This window comes from Lingula anatina, chromosome 4 (genome assembly GCF_051362555.1).
Source record: "Lingula anatina isolate TDL-2025a chromosome 4, LinAna3.0, whole genome shotgun sequence".
Lineage (NCBI taxonomy): Eukaryota > Metazoa > Brachiopoda > Lingulata > Lingulida > Lingulidae > Lingula > Lingula anatina.
Window position 1 is genome coordinate 3444433 of NC_141770.1, and position 13961 is coordinate 3458393.

General features: G+C 33.7%; 1 protein-coding gene across 1 annotated transcript; it reads right to left on the reverse strand.

Moving 5' to 3' along the window:
- Window positions 1-9120: 9120 nt before the first annotated feature.
- On the reverse strand, window positions 9121-13719 carry LOC106177548 (SNF2 related chromatin remodeling annealing helicase 1). Its single transcript, XM_087011370.1, has 7 exons — window positions 13554-13719; window positions 12357-12427; window positions 11754-11853; window positions 11228-11410; window positions 10595-10695; window positions 10394-10481; window positions 9121-10040 (listed from the first exon to the last, which is right to left on the reverse strand). The coding sequence occupies exons 1-7, from the start codon at window positions 13635-13637 to the stop codon at window positions 9693-9695; spliced, it is 975 nt and encodes a 324-aa protein (XP_086867496.1). The 5' UTR covers window positions 13638-13719; the 3' UTR covers window positions 9121-9692.
- Between the last annotated feature and the right edge of the window lie 242 nt (window positions 13720-13961).

The following is a 13961-nucleotide window of genomic DNA, read 5'->3' on the forward strand; positions in this document are numbered from 1 at the left end:
GCTCTCTATTGTCATCACCAATCTGACTCAACATGTAACCAATCGCAAAATCAGATGCATCAGTAGTCAACTTGAAAGGCTTATTCATATTTGGATAAGCTAAAATTGGAGCTTTCACTAACTGGTCCTTTAACTCATTAAAGGCTTTATTTGTTTCCTCAGTCCACTCAAATTTTTCTGAATCTCTTGTTAATCTACATAGAGGAAATGCTATTTTATCATAATCTCTAACAAATCTTCTGTAATAATTGGCCATTCCAAGAAAACTTTTCATTTCTTTTTGATTTTTTGGTTTTTGAATTTTCTTCACTGCCTCAACCTTTGACATATCAACTTCTATACCATTTTTGGAAATAATATGTCCCAAAAATTTAATTCTTTCTGTGACAAATTTACATTTGTTTGGTTTTAAAGTCATGTTTGCCTCTCTCAATCTCTGAAATATCAACTCAAGATGTTCTAGGTGTTCCTCAAAAGTCTTACTAAAAACTAGTATGTCATCTATGTATGTCAAAGCACATTTCCAATTCAAATCTTTGAGAATTCTTGCCATAACAGACTGATATGTCGCACCGGCATTTCGAAGGCCGAAAGCTAAACGCTTAAATTGAAAATGCCCATGATGAGTAACAAAAGCTGTCTTAGGTTGAGATTCTGGATCTAACGGAATTTGCCAATAACCACTCGCACAGTCCAATGAAGAGAAATACCTACTTTCACTTTCTCCTACAGTGTCAAAAATATCAGACAATCTTGGTAATGGAAAATGAATAGGCTGAGTAACACTGTTAAGTCTACGATAGTCTATAGCAAATCTTAATGTACCATCTTTCTTTTTTACTAAGACTACAGGACTTGCCCATGGACTACTAGATTCTTCTATGATTCCATACTTCAACATTTCATCCGTTTGTCTTTCTATCTCAGCTCTGTTAGCTGGTGTCTGCCTATAATGAGCTTGTCTTTGAGGTAGTGCATTTCCAGTTTCGATAACATGACCTGAAATTTTAACCTCTCCTAATTCTTCCAAAGACAATGCAAAAACATCTCTATTTTGTGCTAAGAACTTTGTCAAAACAATTCTCTGAGTCTCCGTCACATCAGATGATGAAAGGTCAATTCCCATGTTCTTCACTACTTCATTAGCATAAACATTCTGAGATTGTTTATCCTTAACTACACTAGTATCATCTCCTGAGATATTCATATCAATACTTGCTTTGTTCTCTAAACTATAAATTTTCTCACGTTCTACTGCAGTCGCTTTGGCTAAAACCTTATTTTTGGGAATAACAATGGATCTCTCTGTTGGATTGTAAACTCTACATACTGTTGAACCCTTCTTTGGTTGTAAAACTGACTTTGCCAACATAAATTTGGTATTAGTAGGTTCTACTAACAAACAGCTATTTTTGATTCTATTGATTCTTGCCACCCTGACTGGAATAATAGTTTCGGATCTAGGTTCCAGAACTACCTTGCTAGATGTTCTTACTAAACCAATATAATTAGGTTTTTGCAAAGTATGTTTATTTCTGTTTCCTTGCAAATACAGAGAATTATCATTCAAGTCAATGATGGCTCCATTTGTTTTCAAAAAATCTAAACCCAAAATGATTCCTCTAGGTAAATTTTCAAAAACATGAAAAATATGAGAAAATGTTTGACACCCAATCTTCAGTTTCAAAAGGGTTTGACCTAAGGTGTTATATTTTTGACCTCCTACACCAGATATACTTTTGATTTTTGAACTTTGCATAGAACTTTTGAATTCTGAATCTATTCTTTCAAATGTCTTCTTGGATATACAGGATATACTTGCTCCTGTATCAACTAAGGATAAAACTGAATTTTTGCCAATAAAAACCTGAATTAAATTGTTGTTTTGGGGATCTTCAGAAAAAATTTCACTCATGTCCACTTTTTGATCAGAGATTGAAGATTTCACATTGTGCCCGTACCCCTATTGTTTAACAGATCGGCAAACCGCCGCAAAATGACCCATTTTCCTACAATTAAAACATTGTTTGTTTTTAGCTCTACATTTGTTTGGAGGATGGTACTCACCACAATAACTGCATCTTGCTTCTCTTCTGCGCCAACTCTGCCATGGCCTAAAATTTCTGTTCGGAAGGTTAGATGGTCTTCCTCCCTTCTGAAAGTAAACTTGTTGCGAATTAGATTTGTCTGTGCTATTTGCAACACTAACCTCTGCATTTTCACACTTCAGGTTTTGAAATATGTCAATCATTTTATGTAAACTATTCTCTACTACTTTCTCAATGCTGTGCTCAAGTGCACTTACAGTAGCTGAACTATTTTCCTTGACAGCATTTTCTGCTAAGACTGAAGATTTTATCAAGTCATTAATTGATCTTGGATTTTGCTGCACCACTATTGTTTTAATGCTACTATCTAAACCATTTATGATAGCCATTTTGAGATGTTCTTCGGGAAGATTTGTGTCTTTCCCTAGATTTATCATTTTTGCAATATAGTCTTGTACATTTTCACAATTTTGCTTCAAAGAAAATAAATGAACCATTTTGGCTCTGATAGATAGATTTTTTTCACCATATCTCTGTTTGAAATGTGTTACTAAAGAATCAAAATTATTTTTCACATTGTCTTCCAAAGACAGAAACCATTGTCTTGCTTTTCCAGTCATAAAAAATTGAAAAAGTGACACTTTCTGTTCATTTGAATATTTCATTAGTGTACAATATTGAATGTACTTCTCTATCCATTCCCTTCCATTTTCACAACTTTCTCCTTGAAATGGCAGTGGGCTTACATGTTGAGGAATTGTAATAACAACAGAATTGTTTATCTGTTGCTCTCTATTCGTTGACTGGCTAGCTGATGATGTATGGGGAACTTCTCGACTTGCTGTTGTGGTTAGGAGATTGTCATAAAGTGGAAAATGTCTCGTAGCTGTTGTTACTTCTGGGGTCTGATGAACACTTGCCCGCATAGAGGTTCCTTGATCACTTGGATGCCATGGGAACTGCTGGCTCTCTGTACTCATTGCCTTTGGACGTACAATCGGATTCATGGTGTAGTTTTCCATCACTGCAGTTGGTTTGCTGATACCAGTAGCTTGCAGTGGAGAATGCTGTCTGCTTGGTGTTATAGTTACTGAACTCGTGTAAATTGGCGACATCATAGCATCTGGTATTAATTTTGCTGCCTTTGTGCTTTCTGGATTTTTATCATTTTCATTCTCTCCGACATCTTCATTGATAGTTCTCAATTTATCTTTTATGATGTCTCTTTCCATTTTTCTGGCAGCTGATGTATAACTTCGTGTTTCTTTAGGAGAATATTTTTTCATTGTGAAAGTCTGGGATCTTCCTTTTAAACAATATTATTAAAAGTTTGGTACCTCCACCAATTTATCAATGTGCGATGTCGGAGTAGTTATAAGAGACAACACAAACAACGTCTTCAGTTCCAAATCGTAAAGTTCCTTTATTTTTCTTTGAATCAAATTTTATATTATATTACCAGACAAAATAACATTTTTTAATGTTTATTTTTTTTTTATTTCTCTTGAGAAAATCTAGAAGGCAACTCTCACACCATACCTATTACATTCCAACGCATCTTTGACTTTGCTTTCATTTAGGTATGTGGGAAAAGAAAACCTTCTAGTATCTCATCTTCGAAATAACAATATCATAATGTTACCCCTAAGATTATGCATTTAAATTGTCTTAACACTTGGACAATGTACACTTTTTTTTTTCTTATAGGCAGACAATATGACCACAGTGTGGAAGTTAGCTATCAAGAAAAACTCCACTAAACTGATGAAAGACATGGAGGTTTTAGAAATGATTCCATATTTGTATGAAAACAATATCCTCACTGATCATCAGCATGATCACATACAAAATGCTACTGGGAGAGAAACTCAGGGTAAGATTCTTCTTGGTTATATACTGAGGAAGGACCCTGCATTGGATCCCTTCGGACATTTCATTTGTGCCCTCCAGTGTACAAACCAAAATCATTTGGCACAAGGTCTGATCAATTCATACAACTGGCTAGAACAAGAAGGCTATGGAAATATGGATATTCCAGAAGAAATTCTTAATGATCCTTGCATATGTAACTTTGAATCCATGAGTCTTTTGTATGGCCATCAGAGGGTTTCATGCAACTGCTCACTCATAATCAAAACCACGAAGAAGGTTCTGAAATGTATTCAGTTTCTTATCACATTTTTATTGGCATTTCTGCTTTCATTATTTACATATAAGCACATTATCAAACCACCTGCAGCAAGTTCCTGTTCATTGAGGAAATTTAAATACACTCCCTTCAAAATATTAAGGCAATTCTTTCACTCCATAGCCCTGCAGGTATATGACCATTTGATTGAACCTCTGGTTTTGAGCTCGAACTCACAGTGTTTAGTTTATCTCCTTCATTTGGTTGGGTACAACTCGGCTTATATTTATTTTCCCTTTATAATAATGACACCAGTAGCATTCCTCATATACATATGCATTACTATCGCTTTCATGCTTAGCGGAACATGCAGAGCCTCAACATGTACCTATAGACAATGTCCAGTAACATCTAAGAGATTTTACAGGTAATTATGATATGTGTCGCTGTGGTCTTTATTCCTAAAGCACTTGAAGAAGTTAAAACAATGACAGCTGTAGTTTTACCACCAATTACACTTGTTTTGATTATGGTCTTTGCCATGGTCAGTTTACTTCTGACCCTCTTCCCAATATTTTCTTTATCCATAATGAACATATGTTCTCTGGTATGTGTGGGTGTTGAATATGGGTACTTCTTTAATAAATCATTGTTTCTTTCAAGCTATCCACTGCTGTACATTGTGATATGTTCCATTTTAGTGTCAGGTATTGATGGCTCACGACATACATATGTCTCATTAAGACATTTAAGTTCTATATTCACATGTGATGACCAAAATTTTCTCCTAGTCTTAAGCAGAATATGGTTCTTTATGCTGGTTTTATTTGCATATACATGTATACTTGCACCGAAATATTTTTCTGATCTTTGTCAACTAAAGTCCTTCCTTTAAAGATGCATATGAAGTCAAATTTTTGCCACAAAAGCCAACCAAATGCCAGCATACAGTTTCAAGTAGTATATCTTAGAGAATTACCAAAAGGCATCGTTTAATTTTACCCAAAAAACATATTTTACTAGTAACAGATTTTTCTTCTAGCATTCTTTGCTGTATATCAATGAAGCAGAAAGGTAGGTCACAAAAGTAGGTTAAATTTCTGACCAAAAATTTAAAGAAAGGAGCAGTCTAAAGCTCTTTTATCGCTGATTGAGTGATTTTTTAGTTTATCCCTTGGCAAGGCGAATTTATTTTAAGTCGTACAAATGTATAAGAAACTAATAGAAGTGGTTTATTCATGTTACTGGGAATCCACGCTCCACTGACGCTCTGCTCACTTGTTTCAATCAGTTCATTATCCTTGTTATATCACATGCTTCCTTTCCAAGGTAAAACATGGCAATGCACATATATAAAGTTAGAACTGTTATGAAAACATGTACAATGCCTTTTTTGTTATAAAACTGATGAAATTTACAATTCATTAAACTGGCCTACCACTGATTAATCTTGTATCAAAGTACTGTAGACTAAAATGTTGGTTTAAAAATTCAAACCAACTTTTAGGCCAAAGTTAGGCAGGTGTTTTTTAATTATTAGTTTCTCAAACTCAGCCAACCTCAAAATGGACAAAATGGAAAAAAATATAATAAAATTGAGCCCAAAAATATTTTGAACAATTAGTTTCTGAATCAGTGGTGTACCATGTTATCAAATTATGTAACTCCTGTAACAGAAGACATGCATATACATCCACATTGTGTTTTAGTTTTCTGGAAACCAACCTCTTTATGTTTCATATATCAGTATTTCTATAATTATTTCACTTAAGAAATAACAAGAACATATACTGGCTAAATACTGATAATGTAAAGAGGGCGATTAGAAGAAAATCCTGAAACACAGGCGGTATGAATGATATCTCATCCCAACTCAAGAAATAAGGTACTGTAAAGTGTTGTCCAAGATCACAACCATACTCTAATTAACATCACAATACTACATGCATCATGATAGCATTGTGATGCTTATTAGAATATTGTTTAAGTTACGCATTTTGTAAACTTGCCCATCACATCTGAATATTGATCTTTATAATGTTTTATTTATTTATTTATTTATTTATTTATGTTTTTGTCTTCTCTGACGTTAAAAAGGCAAATTAAAGTATCAGGGTAAATTAATTGTAAATCAAAGACACTGTATTCTTTTACAATAGGCAAAATTATCAGATAATTTTGTCCATGTTTTTTACTGGTAATTAAGGCATTACATTTTGATCCTTATGGACCACACAACACCGAGTCAGCCAAATGATCAAGGCCCTTTGATTTTATGTACTTAAATAACCTGAAAGCACACCAATAAACTAAGTTTATTTACCTGATCATAATGGTTTCTTCCAAAAGAAGTTGGAGCTCAGGCAAATTAGAGGATCCACTGTATAGTCCCAGCCAAAATTATTCTGAAAATATTACAGAAATTACTCACCAGATCTGAACAAAACTGATCATTGACAATCGCATTTTCCAGGACAATATTAGTATTATGTTTGGTGAAATACATATAACACTGGGTCCTGTGTAAAGGTGGCAAATATGAACGCGTAAATTGAATTTTTTTACAAGTATGCCATAAGCAAGCTCATATAACAGAAAACTTATGTGAAGCATCTGAGGGCATTTGAATAATGGGAGTTATTACTAAATGCCATTAGAAAATGTAACTAGAAGTGTTGTCTATGTAAATAATTGTGCACATCTTATGCCATTTTACAATGATTTTTTAATTTGTGTGATAAAATTGTTCTGTTTACATCTTATGCCATTTCATAATGCTTTTGTATGATAATTTTTTTTTTTTTTTTTTTTTTTTTTTTTTTTTTTTTTTTTTTTTGCATTAATGGTCATATGTAATTACTTGTATTATAAAATTACTATAATTATCATGAATTTATTATAAATTTCATATCTACTCTAACTCGGACTACGTATAAATCTAGAAAGTACTACCTGGTGTGTAAGATAAGTAAATACTGTGATGTTCAAGATGCAAATATATTCACTGAAAGTTGATGGTTGAACTAGCTCTTGAAAACAAAGATGACCTTGTAAAATATCAGCTCTAAAGTTCCATGTTAAAGCTGACCAAGCCAGTAACAAGTCTGTTACTTTATTAATTATCACTATATATCATTTTTAGTAGTAGAGTTACTCATAATATTTAGGCATATTAGTTGGAAAAGATTTGCAATTGGTATACATGTAATATTATACACAATGATCAAAATGAATTAAGAACAGGTGTAGGAGAGAATCAGATATACCAGTACAACTTAGTAACTACTGTATCAGTATATATATTTTCAAATTGGCTAAAATCAGACAAATTGCTGGCATGACTAATGTGCTGTATGGCTTTGTTGTACATGTTATACATATATATTGTATATTTGTTATGTGCATTGATTCACATGTGCATATAATGCTGAATTTCTTGATGATGATCGACACAGCTCTGGGACAAATAAGCAGTAGTCCTGAATACCTTTTTAGTGCATTTATTTATTTATTTACTCAAAAATTAGATGATAGTCATGTACCATGTGTCCGAGAAAAAAGAAAATTACAAAATGGATGGATACAAAATTCAGATCACAGTCAACATTGAAAAAGTTTCAATTTTTTTTTTTTTCATAAATGTTCACTTTGATAAGTGACCAGTTGCCAAAGATTTGTAAAATTTAGGTTCTGAGACTCTGGCAGTGAATAGGGGACATCTTTTCTGGCATTTTTACTTGAATTTTTATGAAAATTTCTGTGGCATTTATATTATTTTCAAGTCGATTAACTTAGCAATGAATTAATTTTTTTCATGTGGTCAGTCACAAGTATAAGGTAAAAAAAATCACAAAAAAGTCAGGATTAGTGAACTGCACATACATTATGTACCCTATTCTTATTAAAAGTGTGATCATTATACTGGAAACCTTGGCTTCAGTGTCATCATTAGTATGGGATTTTATTTGTAAATGCTGCTTAATCATGTATTATTTTCATAATGTTAAGACTGCCTTTTAGTTTGTATCTTTGCAACCCCACAAACAAAATTTGTGCAAAATTGTTTGTAAATAAAAACTTTTTCTGACTCATTGCATCAAAATGTTTAGGATGATGAGTCGTATCAAATATTTGATATATAACTTTTATCCCTTAGGTCAAAACATTTATAACAGGCAACAATATGTTACATTGTTAGTATAGTGGGGTTATATAATAAATGCGGCCTTGTTTGGCCAAATATCGACCAACCAATATTCTTTGTTCCCTTCTTTCTGGTTGTGAATGGAATTATGAAAGTTTGTGGTGCACTAGGAAGGAGGAGGAGACATAAAGGATATAGACTGGACCTGTAGAGGCTAGATCTGTATTTATGGACCCGACAAAATATGTATTTGAATCTAAATGTTCTGTGGTTTACATTATATTACCCAACTTTTTATCTATAAAATACTTTTTCTTTTCTAATAACATTTTGCATATTTACAAACTTCCTGTAGGAATCATTTTCAACCCATTGTAATTCCTCATTTTGTTTTCCCTTATTTTTCATTCCACATACGTGTAGTGCAGCAGAATAATTTTTTTTACACATATGCAAGCAAGGAATTTGCAAAATGCTGTAACAAAATGTATCGTGATTTGCAGTTTATCTTTTTTGTTGCATTTGTCCAAAATTTGAATTAATTTTAATTAGAATTTCTCATCTGTGCTCAGTATGGCTATTATACTGACTACAGATGCATTGGTAATCCAATTAAATTTTTTTTTCGGAAAACAAGACTTGGTACTAACAGAATAACAGTGAGTAGTCCTTTTATGGTTTCACAGTTATTTCATTTTAATTAAAAAATTATAGAAAATGAAAAATCATTTCTCATTATATGCTTTTTTTTCATAGGTCACAATTTTAATATCATGTAAACTAATATTAAATAAAACAACTTTTCTTTACGAGCTGGTTTTATTTTGACTTCTGTCCGGTAAATTTGACTTTTTATCTCTCTTTTGTGGATGATTGTTGGAAACAAAGTAGTCAAGTAATGAATATCAACACAAGCAGAATGTAGCTAAACAAGTAATAAAACAGATCCAGACATTTTCTGACAGTCTTCCCAATTATCTGTGTTGATCCAGCCTCCATTTTGCTGTCAATGTAAACTTAATCTAACTTTGATTGTCCTCCCTTCGCCCCTGTAGAGTTTAACTAAATAACCTCCTAATTTTAAACATCGTGCTCTTAGGTAACATGCCAACAAATTGCAATATGGCACCGTGGTTCACAACCTGACACTCCTACCAAGTACCTCCCCCCCACCTCCCCCCTCGAGTTCCAGAGGTCACAAGGAAACCCATTCCATGACAACGTTTGTGTTAACATCTCTGCCCTCCTTGAATACTCCAAAGGCCCCCTGTATTCTTAACATACAGATATGTCAGCAGTCTCCTTTATTACACTGCATCATTAAGGTGATATTTGCCCTATTTCCTGGTTCTGTCCTTAGGCTGCCAGTTGTTCACCTTTCGCTGTGGGCTACTTTCACTTTTTTCTCCACAGGTTCGTCCCATTCTTTGTCAAGTTCGTCCAGCCAGTCACCCGTTAGCTCTTCATCCACACTCATTACACTGTCTTCATCCTTCAGTCTCTCTGTTGCCAGTTGTTCCCCCTTTACAGTGCTCCCCTTGCTGCCATTTGATACAAACTGTAGCATGCTTCTTTGACCTCTAGGATGTTCAGATTTTTGATTGGATGAAGATGCCAGGGTTTGATTGTTGGTGGCACCTTTGTCATGAACCTGTGGAATGTCACTTTCCTCCATAAATGATTCTTCAAAATAGGAGAGGATATCTTTCTGTTTCTTGTCCTACAACAGCAAATGATGATGCATTTATAATTTTTTTTCTTTATGAAATACTATTACAGTATAAAATAAGCATTGAAGACAGAATCTACTGGAATAAATGTAAATGAAAGGCTGCTTTTCTTTTAATTATCAAATGTCTTCATTGCCTGTGTTTTACAAAAAGTTTCCTTTTCTTACAAAGTTTGTTTGCCTTATATGCAAGCTCATTTCTAATTTATATGAAAGAGACCACTGGTGATAACAAAAAAATTCACTACATGTCAAAGTACGACATATCCAGATTCTAACTCAAAATTATTTTATTTCTATGACTGAATATTTTCTCATTTCAAACAATTACTATTTTGGGCTACCTTAAGAACTGTAGTGTCTGCCTCAGAAAAGTCTTCCTTGCTCAGACCAACCTTGCCCAGCACTGACAGCTTCTTCTGTACTAAAGGCCTGAAACAGTAGGAGACTCATTATCCAGGGACAGTCATTTTGTTCTACTAGTTAAATTAAAAATGTTTCTTTTCCTTCCAAAAGATTTCAATAACATCAAAACTGACACTTACCAAATATAATCATCTGCCGTCTTCTGTGCCACCAGGTAGTGAATGTTGACCGAGTCCTGCTGTCCAATACGATGACAGCGATCTTCTGCCTGAACCAGAATCTGAAAAGATTGGCTACATTATTGTGATCAAAAGAAAACACGACTGGTTCTTATATTGTAAATGTGAATGGTTTCTTTGAGTTGGACAGATAATCTATAATGTTATTAAAACTTATTAATTGACAAGCCTTTTGGCAATCAGGACCTAAGAGTGGGCTAGTGTTACATACTACATATTAACTTAAAAGTAAACTTTTTACTAGCCTGGCGCCTCTCTGGCTAGTGCTTTATATGGTGCTAATTAGTGTTATAAGGAAATACCCTGCTCACCAAAACATACGTAATTTGTTACTAGACATACACAAATACAACCAGAGAAACAAATCCACTAAACCTTTTACGCGGGCACACACACACAGAACAGTGGACTAACTAGTCTTTGGGTCTAGTATGGCCAACCCACTTGAATTCTTCCCCACAGGGTATCTATTCAGTATCTATTAGCAGATTAGACGGCAAGCTTTGTAGTGGGTCGCCACATTTGACCCTTGGACTTCTTAGCCCCCTATTCTGAATGGAGCCATAGACTTACCCCTGGATTCCAGAAGAGTTCAGCAAACACCACCAGGGCAGTGCTAGTGAGGTTCAGACCAGCGTTGGCAGCAGTGATGGACAATATGGCAACCATGACATCATCACGGGTCTGGAACTTCTGGCAGAAAAAGTTACGCTGCTCTGGATTAGTCTTCCCATCAATTCTAATGTAGCCATACCTCTGGATACAAAAAATATAATTTAAAAGCATAAAAACAAGTGTGGAAATACTGCTGCAGTGTATATGGCAAACTAAGCTGCAGATGACTTTTGAATAAATTTATGATGGAAGGGGGGGGGGAATATTTCAGTATTATACTTAATGTATTGTGGTACAACTAAATTGTTTTTTAAAACATTACACATTTCGTGAACCTATGAAGCAGCACAATATTTTTACATAAAACTGTTCACTTTTTTTACATTAAATTAAAGCTGCACCTTACGGAGCTTTTAGCCACTCTGTAGCCTTCCAGTGCTACTATGTGTTACTATGAGTGAAACTACTGCTGTTTGGTAAATACCTCTTTCCTCACTGCTTCTTCTAAGGCATCTAGCACCTCTTTATGGTGGGCAAACACCAGGAACTTGTGGCCGCTTTCCAGTAGGTCTATCACATAATCTCTACAGGTAAATAATAATTATAATAAAATATTGTAATAAATAAAATGCAATGGCAATTAACATTACAATTTTCATTACACAATAATAAAAATTCATTCAGCTAAAACATTAGAAACTGATTTCCTTAAACACACCAAAGCTAAAAATATAAAGCAATGAATAAATACAAAGTAAAGGAAATGATAATACAGAATTAAAAATTGTAACCATTGAAGAAACAAAATAGCAATAAAACTGTGGAAAGAAATAAGTATAAATTCTAACCTCAATTGGTAACTCTGTGGAATGCCATTCACGCAAAAAATGCAGACGTCAATTCAACAATCTATCGGCACTATTTAACAGCCAAAGTTCTATATAACTCAATTCAGAGTTTCACCTTAGTATAACTTACTTGCAAATCTATGCAAATTATTACTCTACCAAAATTTTTATCTACATAAGTAACCTAATTAACATATCATACTTTAAATGTGATGTCTTAACAATTATATTTATTTTACCTGGCAGCTTTCACTTTTGCCTGTCCTGTGTCATGGAAATATGTCAATAAAAAGCCATGGCGGTCAGACCCCTATAATAAAAAAAAATGCAACAGTTTGCATAAACATCATTATAACATTTTTAGTTACCGGGTATGCTAATCGGAATTTTCCATGAAAAAAATGATTTTCTCTTAATATAGTACAGTGACTGTCAATGTAACTCACAAATCATTGCTTGATCTGTTCCTGCACTTGGATTCTGTGTTTTATACCATTTTAATGAAATGATTTTGTTTTCAAATGCATTTTAGAAGGAAGTATTGACATTTGGTACTTTCACTTGTAGAGGTTTACTAGACTAAGTCATGTTGTTTTTAAGGTCAAATTGGGATATTTAATTTAACAGTTTTGCAGGATATGTAGACACAGAAAATTTGACTTTGAGACAGTTACAAAAGAAGAAAGTGAATGTACATTTATTCAATACTTAAATTTAGTGAAAATTCAGCATTCGTTTAGGTAATACAATGGTACTGTAACATCTTATATATATTTAATACATCTAGCATCAAGTGTATGCTATACATAAAGCGTATATCTTTCTAGGTCAGTTTGAGCAGGTACGTTACTGATAAAAGCACACCTGCTGTAAAATTTTCATCCCCTATTTATAGTACACAGTATACAACATCACTACTTGTAAACAGGTGACAGACAAACCGACAGTATTCATTATTTCATACATGCAGTGAAGGTTTACTCTCTTTAAAACTGAAGGTGGGTTTTTATATTTTGTTACAGGCATACGTTCAATTTGTCTGTTTATAATTTTTACAGGCATACGTTCAATTTGTCTGTTTATAATTTTTAAATTATAAACAGACAAATTGAACGTATGCCTGTAACAAATATAGAACTTAGACTCGTTGACTAAGGGAAATTGTTTAAAAACAATTTCCCTTAGTCAACGAGTCTAAGTTCTATATTTACCACAAGTAAACTGTTTTCATTTCCAATATGAGACAAATACTTGCAACTATGATTTCAATTTCAGAGACGTGTGTCTTTTAATAATATGGAAAATCCAACCATAAGAAGGCACACAAATCTAAACAGGGGTGTTGGGGGCATAAATATAACCCAAATTACCCAATTTCCAGATAAATCTTGAGGACTTTCTTCTCTTACATACATGAAAGCTTGAAAATAATTCACCTTGATTTTGTTTGAATCCAGCAACATTGCAGAAGACTTGAGATTCTTGTCAATCTTCACAAGCTCTGGGTCCAAAACTATCATCTGCCGTCTCTTAGCAGGTAACTGCTGTAACACATCCTTCTTCAGGCGTCTGAAATAAAGTAAATAAGTGAAATGGTATTTATATTAAATAAAATAAATGGGATTGTATACAGGTAAATCTAATCTTAAGATTTTAATCACTTAGACTAAGTTGAACAAGGAAATAAATATCTGATATCAGGTCACCGTGGTGTTAATATTGAAAATGACACTTAAACAGGCAACTGCTACCCAACCATCATTTGGAAGACCATTGGCTTCAAAAGACAGCCTCTATTTCCAAAGACAGCTGGGAGGCTTACTAATAAAAAAATAATAATAATA

What these genes read in the sequence shown, in the direction of transcription:
- LOC106177548 (XM_087011370.1), bottom strand. Translation starts at nt 13,637, where the DNA reads ATGATAGTTTTGGACCCAGAGCTTGTGAAGATTGACAAGAATCTCAAG. An exon ending in TGGATTCAAACAAAATCAAG is followed by an intron (nt 12,428 to 13,553) that starts GTGAATTATTTT and finishes TTTTTATTATAG; the next exon opens with GGGTCTGACCGCCATGGCTT. An exon ending in ACGGCAGATGATTATATTTG is followed by an intron (nt 10,482 to 10,594) that starts GTAAGTGTCAGT and finishes CTACTGTTTCAG; the next exon opens with GCCTTTAGTACAGAAGAAGC.